At 46.7% G+C, this 19,498-nt stretch overlaps 1 protein-coding gene across 1 annotated transcript; it reads left to right on the top strand.

Moving 5' to 3' along the window:
• Positions 1 to 14,369: 14,369 nt before the first annotated feature.
• LOC123090561 (cationic amino acid transporter 3, mitochondrial) lies at positions 14,370 to 19,312 on the top strand. Its single transcript, XM_044511878.1, has 14 exons — positions 14,370 to 14,714; positions 15,786 to 15,987; positions 16,147 to 16,231; positions 16,342 to 16,482; positions 16,567 to 16,685; positions 16,764 to 16,860; positions 16,955 to 17,127; positions 17,227 to 17,293; positions 17,488 to 17,646; positions 17,779 to 18,028; positions 18,150 to 18,258; positions 18,401 to 18,513; positions 18,602 to 18,677; positions 18,769 to 19,312. The coding sequence occupies exons 1-14, from the start codon at positions 14,579 to 14,581 to the stop codon at positions 18,920 to 18,922; spliced, it is 1,881 nt and encodes a 626-aa protein (XP_044367813.1). The 5' UTR covers positions 14,370 to 14,578; the 3' UTR covers positions 18,923 to 19,312.
• Positions 19,313 to 19,498: the final 186 nt, after the last annotated feature.

The following is a 19,498-nucleotide window of genomic DNA, read 5'->3' as shown; positions in this document are numbered from 1 at the left end:
TCACCATTTTGGGATCCCAAATCGATTTCCATGGTTGTGGAACCCCAAGGTGCGCTTACGTGTCGGTCATCAACACTCACGGTTTTGGCCAATTCTGTCCCATTTTGTGGACTATTATTCATCGTTTTGGGATCCCGAAGCGATTTCCATAGTTTTTGAAACGCCTACGTGTCGGCCATCAACAGTCGCAGTTTTGGCCGATTCTGGCCCATTTCTTGGACTATTAGTCACTGTTTTGGGGTCCCGGAGTGATATCCACGATTGACGAACCCCGGGGTGCGTTTATGTGTCGGTCATCAACACTCGCGGTTTTTGCCGGTTCTAGCCCGTTTCGTGGCCTATTACTCACCGTTTTGGGATCCCGAAGCGATTTCCATGCTTGTCAAACCCCAAGGAGCGTTTACATGTCTGTGATCAACAACCGTAGTTTGGGCCGATTCTAGCCCGTTTCTTGAACTATTTCTCAGTTTTGGGGCCCCGGAGTGATTTCCACAATTGCCGAACCCCGGGGTGCGCTTACGTGTCGATCATCAACAATCACAGCTTTGGCCGATTCTGGCCCGTTTTGTTATCTATTACTCATCGTTTTGGGGTCCCAAATCGATTTCCATGGTTGTCCAACCCCAAGGTGCGCTTATGTGTCGGTCATCAACACTCATAGTTTGGCTGATTCTGGTCCGTTTCTTGGACTATTACTCACTGTTTTGGGGTCCCAGAGTGATTTCCATGATTGACGAACCCTGGGGTGCATTTATGTGTTGATCATCAACACTCACTGTTTTGGCCAATTCTGTCTTGTTTCCTGGAGTATTACTCACCTTTTTGTGGTCCCACGGTGATTTCTATGGTTGTCGAACCCCAAGGTGTTGTTATGTGTTGGTCGTCATGACTCAAAGTTTGGGTCAATTCTAGCCGGTTAATTGGACGATTACTCACTGTTTTGGGGTCTCGGAGTGATTTCCATGATTGACGAACCCCGGGGTGCGTTTACGTGTCGGTCTTCAACACTCACGGTTTTTGCCGATTATGGCCCGTTTCGTGGCCTATTACTCACCGTTTTGGGATCCCGAAGCAATTTCCATGGTTGTCAAACCCCAAGGAGTGCTTACATGTCTATCGTCAACAATCGCAGTTTGGGCCGATTCTGGCCCGATTCTTGGACTATTTCTCAGTTTTGGAGTCCCGGAGTGATTTCCACGATTGCCGAACCTCGGGGTGCGCTTACGTGTCGGTCATCAACAATCACAGTTTTGGCCGATTCTGGCCCGTTTCATGGACTATTACTCACCGTTTTGGGGTCCCAAATCGATTTCCACGATTGACGATCCCCGGGTTGCATTTATCTGTCCGACATCAAAACTTACAGTTTCAGCCGATTCTGACCAGTTTCGTGGACTATTACTCACCGTTTTGGGGTCCCGAAGCGATTTCCATTGTTGTAGAAACCCAAGGTGCGCTTACGTATCAGTCATGAACACTCACAGTTTTGGCCAATGCTTCCCCGTTTCGTGGAGTATAACTCACCGTTTTGGGGTCCCGAATCGATATCCATGGTTGTCTAACCCCAAGGTGCGCTTACGTGTCGGTCATCAACACTCACAGTTTCGGCCGATACTGGCCCGTTTCATGGACTATTACTCACTAATTTGGGGTCCCGGAGCGAATTCACGATTAAAGAACCCCAGGGTGCGTTTACGTGTTGTTCATCAACACTGACATTTTTGACCGATTCTGGCCCATTTCATGGACTATTACTCACTGTTTTGGGGTCCAGAGTGATTTCCATGATTAACGAACCCCAGGGTGCGTTCCCGTGTCGGTCATCAACACTCACTGTTTTGGCCGATTCTGGCCCGTTTCGTGGACAATTACTCAACGTTTTGGGATCCCAAATCGATTTCCATGGTTGTGGAACCCCAAGGTGCGCTTACGTGTCGGTCATCAACACTCATAGTTTTGGCCAATTCTGACCCGTTTCGTTGACTATTATTCATCGTTTTGGGGCCCTGGAGCGATTTCCATAATTTTTGAACCGCCTACGTGTCAGTCATCAACAATCACAGTTTTAGCCGATTCTGGCCCGTTTCATGGACTATTACTCACTGTTTTGGGATCCCAAATCGATTTCCATGATTGTCGAACCCCAAGGTGCGGTTACGTGTCGGTCATCAACACTCATAGTTTGGGCCGATTCTGGCCCGTTTCATGGACTATTAGTCACTGTTTTGGGGTCCCGGAGTGAATTCCACGATTAAGGAACCTCGGGGTGCGATTACGTGTCGGTCATCAAGACTCACAGTTTTGGCCGATTCTGGCCCATTTCTTGGACTATTACTCACTGTTTTGAGGTCCAGAGTGATTTCCACGATTAACGAACCCCGGGGTGCGCTTTCGTGTCGGTCATCAACACTCATGGTTTTGGCCGATTCAGGCCCGTTTCGTGGACAATTACTCACCATTTTGGGATCCCAAATCAATTTCCATGGTTATGGAACCCCAAGGTGCGTATACGTGTTGGTCATCAACACTCATAGTTTTGGCCGACTCTGGCCCATTTCTTGGACTAGTACTCACTGTTTTGGGGTCCCAGAGTGATTTCCATGATTGACGAACCCTGGGGTGCGTTTATGTGTCGGTCATCAACACTCACAGTTTTGGCCGATTTTGTCTTGTTTCCTAGACTATTACTCACCGTTTTGTGGTCGCAGGCGATTTCTATGGTTGTCGAACCCCAAGGTGTGCTTACGTGTTGGTCCTCCAGACTCACAGTTAGGGCCGGTTCTGGCCCGTTTCTTGGAATATTACTGAGTTTTGGGGTACCAAAGTGATTTCCACGATTGACGAACCACTGGGTGCGTTTACGTGTCGGTCATTAACACTCGCGGTTTTTTTTATTCTGGCCAGTTTTGTGGACTATTACTCACCGTTATGGGGTCCCAAAGCGACTTCCATGGTTGTCAAACCCCAAGGTGCGCTTACGTGTCCGGCATCAACAAACGCAGTTTGGGCCGATTTTGGCCCGTTTCTTGGACTATTACCTTGTTTTGGGGTCCCGGAGTGATTTCAACGATTGATGAATCCCGGGGTGCGTTTACCTGTCAGGCATTAACACTCACAATTTTGGCCTATTCTGGTCCGTTTCATCCACAATTACTCACCGTTTTGGGGTCCCAGGAAGATTTCCACGATTGGCGATGCCCGGGGTGCATTTACATGTCCATCATCAACACTCATAGTTTTGGCCAATTCCGACCCGTTTCGTGGACTATTATTCAACATTTTGAGGTCCCGAAGCGATTTCCATAGTTTTTGAACCGCCTGCGTGTCAGCCATCAACAATCGCAGTTTTGGCCGATTCTGGCCCGTTTCTTGACCTATTACTCACTGTTTTGGGGTCACGGAGTGATTTCCACGATTGACGAACCCCGGGGTGCGTTTACGTGTCGGTCATCAACACTCGTGGTTTTTTGCCGATTATGGCCCGTTTCGTGGCCTATTACTCACCGTTTTGGGATCCCGAAGCGATTTCCATGGTTGTCAAACCCCAAGGAGCGCTTACATGTTTGTCATCAACAATCGCAGTTTGGGCCGATTCTGTCCCGTTTCTTGGACTATTTCTTAGTTCTGGGGACCCGGAGTGATTTCCACGACTACCGAACCCCGGGGTGCGCTTACGTGTCGGTCATCAACAATCACAGTTTTGGCCTATTCCGGCCCGTTTCATGGACTATTACTCACCGTTTTGGGGTCCCAAATCGATTTCCACGATTGACGATCCCCAGGTTGCATTTATGTGTCCGATGTCAACACTCACAGTTTTGGCTGATTCTGACCCGTTTCGTGTACTATTACTCACCATTTTGGGGTCCCGAAGCGATTTCCATAACTGTTGAAACCCAAGGTGCGCTTATGTGTCGGTCATGAACACTCATAGTTTTGGCCGATTCTGGCCCGTTTCGTGGATTATTACTCACTGTTTTGGGGTCCCAAATCGATATCCATGGTTGTCTAACCACAAGGTGCGCTTACGTGTCGGTCATCAACACTCACAGTTTCGGCCGATTCTGGCCCGTTTCTTGGACTATTACTCACTGTTTTGGGGTCCCAGAGTGGATTTCACGATTAAAGAACCCCGGGGTGCGTTTACATGTCGGTCATCAACACTCACAGTTTTGGCCGATTCTGGCCCATGTGATGGACTATTACTCACTATTTTCGGGTCCAGAGTGATTTCCATAATTAACGAACCCCAGGGTGCATTCCTGTGTCGGTCATCAACACTCACTGTTTTGGCTGATTCTGGCCCGTTTCGTGGACAATTACTCACCATTTTGGGATGCCAAATCGATTTCCATGGTTGTGGAACCCCAAGGTGCGCTTACGTGTCGGTCATCAACACTCACAGTTTTCGCCAATTCTGACCCGTTTCGTCGACTATTATTCATCGTTTTGGGGCCCCAAAGCGATTTCCATAGTTTTTGAACCGCCTACATGTCGGCCATTAACTGTCGCAGTTTTGGCCGATTCTGGCCCGTTTCTTGGACTATTGCTCACTGTTTTGGGGTCCCGGAGTGATTTCCACGATTGACGAACCCCGGGGTGCATTTACGTGTCGGTCATCAACACTCGCGGTTTTTGTCGATTCTGGCCCGTTTCGTGGCCTATTACTCACCGTTTCGGGATCCCGAAGCGATTTCCATGGTTGTTAAACACCAAGGAGCGCTTACATGGCTGCCATCAACAATCGCAGTTTGGGCCGATTCTGGCCCGTTTCTTGGACTACTTCTCAGTTTTGGGGTCCCGGAGTGATTTCCACGATTGCCGAACCCCAGGGTGCACTTATGTGCCGGTCATCAACATTCACAATTTTGGCCAATTCTGTTCTGTTTCGTGCACTATTACTCAGTGATTTGGGGTCCCAGAGTGATTTCCACGATTGACAATCCCCGGGTTGCGTTTATGTGTCCGATGTCAACACTCATAGTTTTGGCCAATTCGGACCCATTTCGTGGACTATTACTCACCGTTTTGGGGTCCTGAAGTGATTTCCATAGTTGTTGAAACTCAAGGTGCGCTTACGTGTCGGTCATCAAGACTCACAATTTCGGCCAATTCTGGCCCGTTTCTTGGACTATAACTCACTGTTTTGGGGTCCCATAGTGAATTTCACGATTAAAGAACCCCTGGGTGCGTTCATGTGTCGGTCATCAACACTCACAGTTTGGCCGATTCTGGACCATTTCATGGACTATTACTCATTGTTTTGGTGTCTAGAGTGATTTCCACGATTAACGAAACCAGGGTGCGTTCCCGTGTCAGTGATCAACACTCACGGTTTTCGCCGATTCTGGCCCGTTTCATGGAAATTACTCACCGTTTTGGGATCCCAAATCGATTTCCACGGTTATGGAACCCCAAGGTGCGCTTACGTGTTGGTCATCAACACTCATAGTTTTGGCCAATTCTGACCCGTTTCGTGGACTATTACTCACCGTTTTGGGGTCCCAAATTGATTTCCATGGTTGTCGAACCCCAAGGTGCGCTTACGTGTTGGTCATCAACATCATAGTCTGAGCCGATTCTGGCCCGTTTCTTGGACTATTAGTCACTGTTCTGGGGTCACGGAGCGAATTCCACGATTACGGAACCCCGGGGTGCGTTTACTTGTCGGTCATCAACACTCACAATTTTGGCCGATTCTTGCCCATTTCATGGACTATTACTCATAGTTTTGAGGTCCAGAGTGATTTCCACGATTAACGAACCCCAGGAGGCATTTCCGTGTTGGTCATCAACACTCACAGTTTTGGCCGATTCAGGTCCATTTCGTGGACAATTACTCACTGTTTTGGGATCCCAAATCAATTTCCATGGTTATGGAACCCAAAGGTGCGCTTACGTGTCGGTCATCAACACTCATAGTTTGGGCGATTCTGGCCCATTTCGTGGATACTCACCGTTTTGGGGTCCCAAATCGATTTCCATGGTTGTCGAACCCCAAGGTGTGCTTACGTGTCGATCATCAACACTCATAGTTTGGGCCGATTCTGGCCCGTTTCTTGGACTATTACTCACTGTTTTGGGGTCCCGGAGTGATTTCCATGATTGACGAACCATGGGGTGCGTTTTTGCGTCGGTCATCAACACTCACAGTTTTGGCCAATTCCAACTTGTTTCCTAGACTATTACTCAGTTTTGTGGTCCCACAGTGATTTCTATGGTTGTCAAACCCCAAGGTGTGCTTACGTATTGGTCGTCAAGACTCACAGATTGGGCCGATTCTAGCCCGTTTCTTGGAATATTACTCAGTTTTAAGGTCCCGAAGTGATTTCCATGATTGACGAACCCCGGGGTGCGTTTACGTGTCGGTCATCAACACTCGCGCTTTTTGTCCATTCTGGCCTGTTTTGTGGACTATTACTCACCGTTTTGGGGACCCAAAGCAATTTCCATGGTTGTCAAACCCCACGGTGCGCTTACGTGTCCGTCATCAACAATCGCAGTTTGGGCCGATTCTGGCCCGTTTCTCGGACTATTACCCTGTTTTGGGGTCCCGGAGTGATTTCAATGATTGATGAACCCCAGGGTGCGTTCACGTGTCGGTCATCAACAGTCATAATATTGGCCGATTCTGGTCCGTTTCGTGCACTATTACACAACGTTTTGGTGTCCCAGGGAGATTTCCACGATTGATAATCCCTGGGGTGCGTTTACGTGTCTGTCATCAACACTCAGAGTTTTGGCCAATTCTAACCCGTTTCGTGGACTATTATTCAGGGTTTTGGGGCCCCGAAGTGATTTCCATAGTTTTTTAAACCGCCTACGTGTCGGCCATCAACAGTCGCAGTTTTGGCTGATTCTGGCCCGTTTCTTGGACTATTACTCACTGTTTTGGGGTCCCGGAGTGATTTCCACGATTGGCAAACCCCGGGGTGCGTTTACGTGTCAGTCATAAACACTCGTGGTTTTTGCCAATTCCGGCCCGTTTCGTGGCCTATTACTCACCGTTTTGGGTTCCCGAAGCGATTCCCATGGTTGTTAAACCCCAAGGAGCGCTTACATGTCTGTCATCAACAATCGCAGTTTGGGCCGATTCTGGCCCGTTTCTTGAACTATTTCTCGGTTTTGGGGTCCCGGAGTGATTTCCATGATTGCCAAACCCCGGGGTGCGCTTACGTGTCGGTCATGAACAATCACAGTTTTGGCCGATTCTGACCCGTTTCATGGATACTCACCGTTTTGGGGTCCCAAATCGATTTCCATGGTTGTCGAACCCCGAAGTGCGCTTACGTGTCGGTCATCAACACTCATAGTTTGGGCTGATTCTGGCCCGTTTCTTGGACTATTAGTCACTGTTTTGGGGTCCCGGAGCGAATTCCATGATTAACGAACCCTGCGGTGCGTTTATGTGTCGGTCGGTCATCAACACTCACAGTTTTGGCCGATTCTGGCCCATTTCATGAACTATTACTCACTGTTTTGAGGTCTAGAGTGATTTTCACGATTAACGAACCCCGGGATGTGTTTCAGTGTTGGTCGTCAACACAGACGGTTTTGGCTGATTTAGGCCCGTTTCGTGGACAATTACTCACCGTTTTGGGATCCCAAATCGATTTCCATGGTTATGGAACCCCAAGGTGCGCTTACGTGTCGGTCATCAACACTCATAGTTTGGGCCGATTCTGGCCCGTTTCTTGGACTATTACTCACTGTTTTGGGGTCCCGGAGTGACTTCCATGATTGATGAACCCTGGGGTGCGTTTATGTGTCGGTCATCAACACGCACAGTTTTTGCCGATTATGTCTTGTTTCTTGGACTATTACTCACCATTTTGTGGTCCCACAGCAATTTCTATGGTTGTCGATCCCCAAGGTGTGCTTATGTGTTGGTCGTCAAGACTCACAGTTTGGGCCGATTCTGGCCCGTTTCTTGTAATATTACTCAGTTTTGGGGTCCCGAAGTGATTTCCACGATTGACGAACCCCGGGGTGCGTTTATGTGTCGGTCATCAACATTCACGGTTTTTGTCGATTCTGGCTATTTCGTGGACTATTATCACCGTTTTGGGGTCCCAAGCGATGCCCATGGTTGTCAAACCCCAAGGCGCTTAGGTGTCCGTCATCAACAATCGCAGTTTGGGCCGATTCTGGCCTGTTTCTTGGACTATTACCCTGTTTTGGGGTCCCGGAGTGATTTCAACGATTGATGAACCCCGGGGTGAGTTTACGTGTCGGTCATCAACACTTACAATTTTGGCCGATTCTGGTTCCTTTCATGCACTATTACTCATCGTTTTGGGGTCCCAGGGCGATTTCCACGATTGACGATCCTCGGGGTGCGTTTACATGTCCGTCATCAACACTCATAGTTTTGGCCAATTCTGACCAGTTTCGTGGACTATTATTCAACATTTTTGGGTCTTGAAGCGATTTCCATAGTTTTTGAACCGCCTACGTGTCGGCCATCAACAGTCGCAGTTTTGGTCCATTCTGGCCCGTTTCTTGGACTTTTACTCACTGTTTGGCGGTCCCGGATTGATTTCCACGATTGTCGAACCCCGGGGTGCGTTTACGTGTCGGTCATCAACACTCGAGGTTTTGCCCGATTCTGGCCCGTTTCGTGGCCTATTACTCACCGTTTTGGGATTCCGAAGCTATTTCCATGGTTGTCAAACCCCAAGGAGTGCTTACATGTCTATCATCAACAATCGCAGTTTGGGACGATTCTGTCCCGTTTCTTTAACTATTTCTTAGTTTTGGGGTCCCAGAGTGATTTCCACGATTGCCGAACCCCGGGGTGCGCTAACGTGTCGGACATAAACACTCATAGTTTTGGCCGATTCTGGCCTGTTTCATGGACTATTACTCATCATTTTGGGGTCCCAAATCGATTTCCGTGGTTGTCGAACTCTAAGGTGCGCTTACATGTCGGTCATCAACACTCATATATAGTTTGGGCCGATTCTGGCCCGTTTCTTGGACTATTAGTCACTGTTTTGGGGTCCCGGAGCGAATTCCACGATTAAGGAACCCCGGGGTGCGTTTACGTGTCAGTCATCAACACTCACTGTTTTGGCTGATTCTGGCCCATTTCATGGACTATTACTCACTATTTTGTGGTCCAGGAGTGATTTCCACGATTGACGAACTTCGTGGTGCGTTTACGTGTAAGTCATCAACACTCGCGGTTTTTGTCGATTCAGGCCCGTTTCGTGGACTATTACTCACCGTTTTGGGGTCCCGAAGCGATTGTCATGGTTGTCAAACCCAATGTGCGCTTACGTGTCCGTCATCAACGATCACAGTTTTGCCAATTCTGACCCGTGTCGTGGACTATTACTCACTGTTTTGGGGTCCCGAAGCGATTTTCATAGTTTTTGAACCCCAAGGTGCGCCTACGTGTCGGCCATCAACAGTCGCAGTTTTGGCCGATTCTGGGCCGTTTCTTGGAGTATTACTCACAATTTTGGGGTCCCATAGTGATTTCCACGATTGACGAACCCCGTGTGTGTTTACGTGTTGGTCATCAACACTCGTGGTTTTTGTCGATTCTGGCCAGTTTCATGGACTATTACTCACCGCTTTGGGGTCCCGAAGAGATTTCCATGGTTGTCAAACCCCAAGGCGCCCTTCCGTATCCGTCATCAACAATCGTAGTTTGGGCCGACTCTGGCCCGTTTCTTGGACTATTACTCTGTTTGGGGTCCCGGAGTGATTTCCAAGATTGACGAACCCGAGGGTGCTTTTACGTGTCGGTCATCAACAATCACAATTTTGGCCGATTCTTGTCCGGTTCGTGCACTATTACTGACAATTTTGGGGTCCCAGAGCGATTTCCATGATTGACGATCCCCGGGGTGCGTTTACGTGTCCGTCGTCAACACTCACAGTTTTGGCCAATGCTGACATGTTTCGTGGACTATTACTCACCGTTTTGGGGTCCCGGAGCGATTTCCATAGATGTTCAAACCCAAGGTGCGCTTACGTGTCGGATATCAACACTCATAGTTTTGGCCTATTCTGGCCCGTTTCGTGGACTATTACTCACTGTTTTGGGGTCCCGAAGTGATTTCTACGATTAACAAACCCCGGGGTGCGTTTACATTCGGTCATCAACGCTCACAGTTTTAGCCGATTCTGGCCCTTTAATTGGACTATTACTCACTGTTTTGGGTCCAGAGTGATTTCCTCGTTTAACAAACCCCGGGGTGCGTTTATGTGTCGGTCATCAAGACTGCTCGTTTCGTGGACTATTACTCACCGTTTGGGGGGTCCAAAATCGATTTCCATGGTCGTCGAACCCCAAGGTGCGCTTACATGTTGGTCATCAACACTCACAGTTTGGCCCGATTCTGGTCCGTTTCTTGGACCATTAGTCACTATTTTGCGGTCCCAGAGTGACTTCCACGATTAACGAACCCCATGGTGCGTTTACGTGTCGGTCATCAACACTCATAATTTTGGTCGATTCTGGTCCGTTTCGTGCACTATACTCACTGTTTTGGGGCCCCATAGGGATTTCCACGGTTAATGATCCCGAGTGTGCGCTTGTGTGTCCGTCGTCAACACTCACAATTTTGGCCAATTCTGACCCGTTTCGTGGACTATTACTCACTGTTTTGGGGTCCCGAAGCAATTTCCATAGTTGTTGAATCTCAAGATGCGCCTATGTGTCGGTCATCAACAGTTGCAGTTTTTTGTGATTTTGGCCCATTTATTGGACTATTACTCACTGTTTTGGGGTCCCGGAGTAATTTCCACGATTGACAAATCCTGGGGTGCGTTTACGAGTCGGTCATCAACACTCACGGTTTTGGCCGATTTAGCCCCGTTCCGTGGAATATTACTCATAGTTTTGGGGTCTCGAACCGATTTCCATGAATACTCACGATTTCCACGAACCCCAGGGTGCTTTACGTGTCGGTCATCAATACTCACGGTTTTTGCAGATTCTAGCCTGTTTCATGGACTATTACTCACCGTTTTGGGGTCCCAAATCTTTCATGGTTGTCGAACCCTAAGGTGCGCTTACGTGTCGGTCATCAGCACTCACTGTTTGGGCCGATTCTGGCCCGTTTCTTGGACTATTACTCACTTTTTTGGGGTCCCTAAGTGATTTCCACTATTGACGAATCCTGAGGTACGTTTACGTGTCGGTCATCAACACTCGCGGTTTTTGTCGATTCTGGCCTGTTTCGTGGACTATTACTCACCATTTTGTGGTCCCAAAGCGATTTCCATGGTTGTCAAACCCCAAGGTGCGCTTACGTGTCCGTCATCAACAATCGCAGTTTGGGCCAATTCTTGCCTGTTTCTTGGACTATTACTCGGTTTTGGGGTCCTAGATTGATTTCCACGATTGACGAACCCCGGGGTGCGTTTACGTGTCGGTCATCAACACTCACAATTTTGGCCGATTCTGGTCCGTTTCGTGCAGTATTACTAACCGTTTTGGGGCGATTTCCACGATTGACGATCCCCGGGGTACGTTTACGTGTCCGTCGTCAACACTCACAGTTTTGGCCAATTCTGACCCGTTTCGTGGACTATTACTCGCCATTTTGGGGTCCCGAAGCGATTTCCATAGTTTTTGAACCCCAAGGTGAGCCTACATGTTGGCCATCAACAGTCGCAGTTTTGGCCGATTCTGGCCCGTTTCATGCAGTATTACTCACAGTTTTGGGGTCATGGGGTGATTTTCATGATTGATGAACCCCGGGTGCGTTTATTGGTTGGTCATCAACAGTCGCGGTTTTTGTCGATTCTGGCCCCCGTTTCATGGACTATTACTCACCATTTTGGGGTCCCAGAGTGATTTCCACGTTTAATGAACCCTAGGGTGCGTTTGCATTTCGGTCATCAACACTCACACATTTGGCCAATTCTGGCCCGTTTCATGGACTATTACTCACCGTTTTGTAGTCCCAAAGCGATATCCATGATTGTCGAACGCCAAGGCGTGCTTACATGTAGGGATGAAAATGGAACGGAAACTTTCCGTTTTTCCGGCAAAAAAACGTGTTGGTCGTGAAGACTCACAGTTTGGGCCGATTCTGGCCCGTTTCTTGGACTATTACTCAGTTTTGGGTTCCGAGAGTGATTTCCCCGATTGACGAACATTGTGGTGCGTTTATGTGTCGATCATCAACACTCGCAATTTTGGCCGATTCTGGTCCGTTTCATGCACTATTGCTCACCATTTTAAGGTCCCATAACGATTTTCAATGATTGATGATCCCCGGGATGCATTTAAGTGTCCGTCGTCAACACTCACAGTTTTGGCCAATTCTGACCCGTTTCGTGGACTATTACTTACCGTTTTTGGGTCCCGATGTGATTTACATATTTGTTGAACCCAAGGTGCGCTTATGTATCGGCCATCAACAGTCGCAGTTTTCGCTGATTCTGCCCCGTTTCTTGGACTATTACTCAATGTTTTGGGGTCCCGGAGTGATTTTCACGATTGACGAACTCAGGGGTGCGTTTACGTGTCAGTCATAAACACTCGCGGTTTTTGTCGATTCGGGCCGTTTCATGGACTATTGTTGACGGTTTTGGGTCCCGAAGCAATTTCCATGGTTGTCAAACCCAATGTGCGCTTACATGTCCGTCATCAACAATCGTAGTTTGGGCCAATTCTGGCCCATTTCTTGGAATATTACTCAGTTTTGGGGTCTCGGAGTGATTTCCACGATTGACGAACCCCGTGGAGCGTTTACGTGTCGGTCATCAACGCTCACAATTTAGGCCGATTCTGGTCCGTTTCGTGCACTATTACTCACCGTTTTGGGGTCCCGGAGCGATTTCCACGATTGACGATCCCCGGGGTGCGTTTACGTGTCCGTCGTCAACATTCACAGTTTTGGCCAATTCCGGCCGGTTTCGTGGGCCATTACTCACCGTTTTGTGGTGCCGAAGCGATTTCCGTAGTTGTTGAAACCCAAGGTGCGCTTACGTGTCGGTCATCAACACTCACAGTTTGGCCGAATCAGGCCCGTTTCCTAGAATATTACTCATTGTTTTGAGTCCCGAAGTGATTTCGACATTTAACAAACACCGAGGTGCGTTTACGTGTCGATCATCAACACTCACTGTTTTGGGGTCTCAAAGTGATTTCCACGATTGGCGAACCCCGGGGTGCGTTTACGTGTCGGTCATCAATATTCACAATTTTGGTTGATTCTGGCCCGTTTCGTGGACTATTACTCACCGTTTTGCGGTCCCGAAGCGATTTCTATAGTTTTTGAACCCCAAGGTGAGCCTACGTGTCGGCCATCAACAGTCGCAGTTTTGCCCGATTTTGGCCCGTTTCTTAAAGTATTACTCACAGTTTTGGGGTCACAAAATGATTTTCACGATTGACGAACCCCGGGGTGCGTTTATGTGTTGGTCATCAACACTCGCGGTTTTTGTCGATTCTGGTCCGCGTTTCATGGATTATTACTCACCGTTTTGGGGTCCAAGAGTAATTTCCGCGATTAACGACCCCCAGGGTGCGTCTACATGTCGGACATCAAAACTCTGATTCTAGCCCATTTCATAGACTATTACTCACTGTTTTGTTGTCTCAAAGCGATTTCCATGGTTGTGGAACCCCAAGATATGCTTACGTGTTGGTCGTCAAGACTCGCAATTTGGATCGATTCTGGCCCGTTTCTTGGACTATTACTCAGTTTTGGAGTCCCGAAGTGATTTCCTCGATTGACGAATCCTGGGGTGCGTTTACGTGTCGATCATCAACACTCACAATTTTGGCTGATTCTGGCACGTTTCATATACTATTACTCAACGTTTTGGGGTCCCATAGCGATTTCCACGATTGACGATCTCCGGGGTGCGTTTACGTGTCCGTCGTCAACACTCACAGTTTTTGTCAATTCTGACCCGTTTCGTGGACCATTACTCACAACTTTGGGGTTTCGAAGTGATTTCCATAGTTGTTGAACTCCAAGGTACGCCTAACTGTCGGCCATCAGGAATCGCAGTTTTGGTCGATTTTGTCCCGTTTTTCAAACTATTACTCACTGTCTGGGAGTTTCCAGAGTGATTTCCACGATTGATGAACCCCGAAGTGCGTTAATGTGTCGGTTATCCAAACTCGCGGTTTTATCGATTTTGACTCGTTTTGTGGACTAATGTACTATTATATAATCTTGTAATTGAATTGGGGCGTGGCTGGATTTCAATCGATCGAGACTTAACCAATTCTCAGTCAACAACAACATACGAAAAAGAAAAGAAAAAAAAAGAAAACAAAATTTTGCATAGATCTCCACGTAAGATGTCACGGATACGGAATCGAGTGCGACCGAAATTTAGCAATCCCGAATTGTATTCCATAAAAATAGAATCTGGAGGGCGGCAACTGAATCTCAATCCTTCTTTGACTCTGCATATTCCTCCCGTCAGAGAGAGAAAACAACACGCGAGAGAGAGAGAGAGAGAGCGAGGCCGCCTCCGTCTCCACTTCCGTCGCTTTCTCGCCGCCCAATCCCCGCGTAAACCGCCAGAACCCCGATGCCCTTATCCGCCCTCTGATCGAGATTGCTTGGCTCTCGGCGCCGCCAAATCCCTCCCGATGGCATTGCAGATTGGCGGCGGCGGCGGCGGGTTCCGGAGCCTGATGCGCCGGAAGCCGGTCGACTCCGACAGGGCCCGCGCCGGGGGGCAGCAGCTCGCCAAGGAGCTCAACATCCTCGAGCTGGTCGCGATCGGTACGGCGACGTCCTCCTCTCCCCTCCCCTCCCGTCCGCTTTTTCTGTTCTTTTCTGTCCGCCGTTCTTTTCCGTGGTATATTTCTGCAACGGAAAAAGTGAGGCCTTTTTTGGGTTTGGGGACTGTAGCGACACTGCAGGTTTCTTGGTGGAAACTGCTCTGTTTAGTATATTCACGGGCCTTGGATCAATCTCCATGGAGCCGCTAGATTGATTAATTTGGAGTATTTGCTTTGTTTTTTGATTAATGTGCTTATATGCATTTTAACAATTGTTTACTTAGAGCAGACCTTCTTTTTTTTTATCTGAAGAGCAGACCTTTTCTGAAAACATGAGAGTTTAAGTGGGGAAGTGTAGCTTATTCTTTCTTCTGAAATAACAAAAATACAAGGGAACAATTTTGCCATGGTACTCTGTTTTTTCTCTGCGTAAACAAATACCGTAAATAAAACAAATCAATTTTTACATTATGCTTATAGTAGTATTTTTAGAGGGAGAAAAAACTGGAGGCTTATATTAGTTGTGAAAGGCATTCAGATGAGTGGACTTGCTCGTGTGTGGCACAAGTTCTATTTTTGGCAGTTGTTTTGTTTCAACCTGTTAACTAGTGCTGAAATCAATAAAGATTCAGAAACAAAGGTAGGCCCTTGTTGGTTGGCCACTAGAAGGTGATTATCATCATACCGTAAACCTTGGTATTTTCATGATTTTGTGCAGTATGCTCATTAGCTTCAATCATAGTTCCACTCATGTTGCGTACTTGTATGCTGTCTCCTTGCTTAAGCACAATTGTGGTTGCAGAACTTATTTTACAATCTGCTGCAAAAAATATAATAAAATAAAACAGCCACAGAAGTAGGAATGTTTTTTGTTAAACAGAACGGTAAATAGGCAAATCTTCGATAGAAAAATGGCATTATGATAAATTCATAATCCGGCAGAGTATCAAATGGAGCCCGATGATTGAGATTCTAGATTTAATAAAGTCTTTTCCCCCAATACATGGAGTGCTTGTGTGGATTGTTTATGATATATTAAAGATTGTTTCTGAACCCTTGCATTATCTACCAGGGGTTGGTTCGACAATTGGAGCTGGAGTATATGTTCTTGTGGGAACAGTTGCCAGGGAGCATGCTGGTCCAGCATTGGCAGTTTCATTTCTGATAGCTGGAATAGCTGCTGCACTTTCAGCATTCTGTTATGCCGAGCTTGCTAGTCGTTGCCCCTCTGCTGGAAGCGCCTATCATTATTCATATATCTGCATTGGCGAAGGGTAAAAATTACTGTCCCCACGGCATAGATTGCATTCTTCAGAGATGAAATATTAGCTGTTTGATATTCTATACCATGGTGAACTCTGTTATCGTGTTACATTTATTTAAGATCTTAAGGCCAGAATGATCTAACATGGTTCAACGTTGTACTTATCTAGTGTTGCCTGGCTGATTGGCTGGTCTTTGGTGCTGGAATATACTCTTGGCGGATCTGCTGTTGCTCGTGGCATATCCCCCAATTTAGTGAGTGTCATCTCTCTTCCTTAGAGCTTTGTTCTGTGGAATTTTGGTCAATGCTTGAACTACCGCTCTGCTACATTCCTTATTTTATGAACTTTCATTTCTCTTTTCAGGCCTTGTTTTTTGGAGGACCAGATAGCTTGCCATGGATATTAGCACGGCATCAACTTCCATGGTTTGACGTTATTGTTGATCCCTGTGCTGCTGCTCTTGTTCTTGCTGTCACTGCTTTATTATGCCTAGGGATAAAAGAGGTTGGTACTTTGCTCAGGTTATAAGGTTGCTCATTTCCCCAAATATAGGACCATCAATGGTTATTCCATTTGAATTACTTGCAGAGCTCATTTGTACAAGCAATTGTGACGATTATGAATGCTTGTGTGATGCTATTTGTGATCGTAGCTGGTTGTTATATTGGCTTCCAGATTGGATGGGAGGGCTATAAGGTTACTGACGGGTATGTACCCTGAAATCATCTGGTATTTAGCATACTGCAGAGGGGTTGCTAGTGGAATAACACTGCTAAACTTTTCAGGTATTTTCCATACGGAGTAAATGGAGTGCTTGCTGGATCAGCAACTGTTTTCTTTGCATACATAGGCTTTGACACAGTAGCGAGTACTGCCGAGGAGGTAAGGAAGGTCCCACTGAATGACTTTGTGCACTTCCGTTAAGGAGATATATATTGACTTTTGTTGTTATTGTTGCTTTTACTTTGATCGACAGGTGAAGAACCCACAACGAGATCTACCTCTGGGAATAGGAGCAGCATTGTCTATTTGCTGTTTCTTGTACATGATGGTCGCTGTTGTTATTGTTGGGATTGTACCGTATTTTGCTATGGACCCAGATACACCTATTTCATCCGCCTTTGCAAAACATGGAATGCAGTGGGCAATGTAAGGACTCAATTCTCCTTTTGTTTGTGCTGTTGGCTATAATGGTCATCTAGCGTGCTTTTGACTGAATTATCCACTGTGTCTTTTATTTTATTTTAGGTATGTTGTGACAACTGGTGCTGTTCTTGCACTGTGTTCAACCTTGATGGGCTCACTTCTTCCACAGGTATACAAACACGTCGCTGTGACTCAAACTTGTGATAATTAGCAGTCTACCCGTAACATTTAGTCTATATATAATTTCCATACTAGGGGCAGCTACTTTCCTGCAGTGCGTAGGTGAACCTAGTCTTGTAGCTAGCCGAAGCTGAGTGACTTCCAAAATAGTTGCTAAACTACTTGAGCTTTTCATCCTCACAGCCTAGAATACTGATGACCATGGCAAGAGATGGACTGCTGCCATCTTTCTTCTCTGATGTGAACAAGCACACACAAGTACCTGTCAAGGGCACAATTGTGGCTGGTATCTGTGCTGCTGCTCTGGCCTTCTTCATGGATGTTTCTCAGTTGGCAGGAATGGTAAGAAAACATCAAGCCGTTTTCATTTGCATACTTTGAGATTTCATGACCTTCCACACACCAAAAGTAGTTAACAGCACTGCATAGATTTATTTAACATGGAAGAGAAATTTAAACGCTTGACCGTTTCAGGTCAGTGTAGGCACACTCCTGGCGTTCACCATAGTAGCAGTATCGATCTTGATACTCAGATATGTTCCTCCAGAGGAGGTGGTCCCTCTATCATCATCTCGGCAAGAATCAATGGGTTTGAACCAAGAATATGATGAGGAAAAGGGTAGGGATCCACTTGGAGATGAGATCTGCGACACATCTCAAATAAAGGATTTGATTATGACAGAAGCAATGAAGGACCCTCTTCTCGAGAAGAAGCAACACAAAGGTAATGCGTACACTGTTGCTTTCATATTCAAACTAGTCGTTCCATTTTTCCCACAAATAGTGTGCTTTGTATAACGGAAGCTAACCAAGATGAATGGCCTTTCCTTTTAATAATATATTAGGCACGATGGATGAGATGAAGCGTCGAAAAATAGCTGCTTTCAGCATAGGCTCTGTCTGTCTGGGAGTTCTGGTCCTCACTGCTTCAGCTTCTGCCACATGGCTACCTTTGTAAGTATGCATATAGTTGGGAAAGAGATACATATGCCTCATTGTTTTATTTAAGAAAATGGAAGCTTTATTACCCCCAGCCTATGTGCCATAGATGAATGCAGCAGCATCTAACAAATATATGTTTGTTTCTTATTGTCAGCCTACCGCTTTGCATTGGTTGCATTGTTGGTGGTGTGCTCCTTATACCTGGTCTTGTTGTACTCTGCTGCATTGACCAAGATGATGGCAGACACTCTTTTGGTAATTCTGGAGGTACATTAAACAGCTTGTCCTTTTCTTATTCTTCTTTAAGTTAAAGAGGATGCATGTTTCTTTAGGCTGAACTGTGTCTTTGCTGCAGGATTCATGTGCCCCTTTGTTCCATTTCTACCTGTTGTATGCATCCTCATAAATACATATCTGTTGATAAACCTTGGGTGAGTGCACATCTATCTTTAGATGCTTATTTCGCTTCCCTTTTTCCGTGATTTATCCAGAAAGAACAATCATGTTCATTGTGTTTTTCAGCGGAGATGCATGGCTGAGAGTCGGCATATGGCTGCTGATAGGTGTTCTCGTCTACATTTTCTACGGGCGAACCCGCAGCTCGCTAGTCGATGTTGCGTATGTCCCTGTGGCCAAGGCCGATGTACGCAGGAGTTCATCTGGTTTCATGTCGTAGAAAAGAAAGAACCGTCACATCTTAGAGCTGACAAAACCTTACCGGCCCTCAGCTGCGCATAGATGCGTAGTCGGATATCAGCCAGCCCGGAAGGGCCTGTTGAATTGTTGGAGCTTAGTCAACCACAGGGTCTCATTGATGCAGTTTTTTGGGGGCGTGCATGAGAAAGATCAGCTTACAGACTAGAGTTTGGATTGGGTAGTCTAGTGTGTGATTGTTTGTAATTCATTCATTCATGTAGTATAAGCAAGCAAGCCCCTTGTACCCGAACGGGTCAATACTGACTGAAAAGAGATGATGGAATCTTACAGAAATTGCAACAGAAACCATTCTTTCAGAGCTTCAATACAGTTATTTTACCAAAAAGAAAGAAAGAAATATATATGTGCATTTGTTGTTTTATCTCTGTTTAAACTTGAAACGAACACGATGAAGTCGGACGGGGCAAATCAGAAATGTCTGGAGGTCTGAATTTTGGATAGATCACTGCTAGCTACAGTACAACAGAACTTGTTGTGGTTTTAGTTTGAATTTGAACTAAAACACGACAAGTATTTTGGAACGGAGGGGGTACAA

This window comes from Triticum aestivum, chromosome 4B (genome assembly GCF_018294505.1).
Source record: "Triticum aestivum cultivar Chinese Spring chromosome 4B, IWGSC CS RefSeq v2.1, whole genome shotgun sequence".
Classification (NCBI taxonomy): Eukaryota; Viridiplantae; Streptophyta; class Magnoliopsida; order Poales; family Poaceae; genus Triticum; species Triticum aestivum.
This window is presented reverse-complemented; position numbering and strand designations above follow the sequence as displayed.

Bases quoted from the DNA above. Each gene is read 5' to 3' on its own strand.
- LOC123090561 (XM_044511878.1), top strand. From the start codon at position 14,579: ATGGCATTGCAGATTGGCGGCGGCGGCGGCGGGTTCCGGAGCCTGATG. The intron at 14,715-15,785 runs GTACGGCGACGT...ATTATCTACCAG, and splicing joins CCTCGAGCTGGTCGCGATCG to GGGTTGGTTCGACAATTGGA. The intron at 18,029-18,149 runs GTAATGCGTACA...ATAATATATTAG, and splicing joins CGAGAAGAAGCAACACAAAG to GCACGATGGATGAGATGAAG.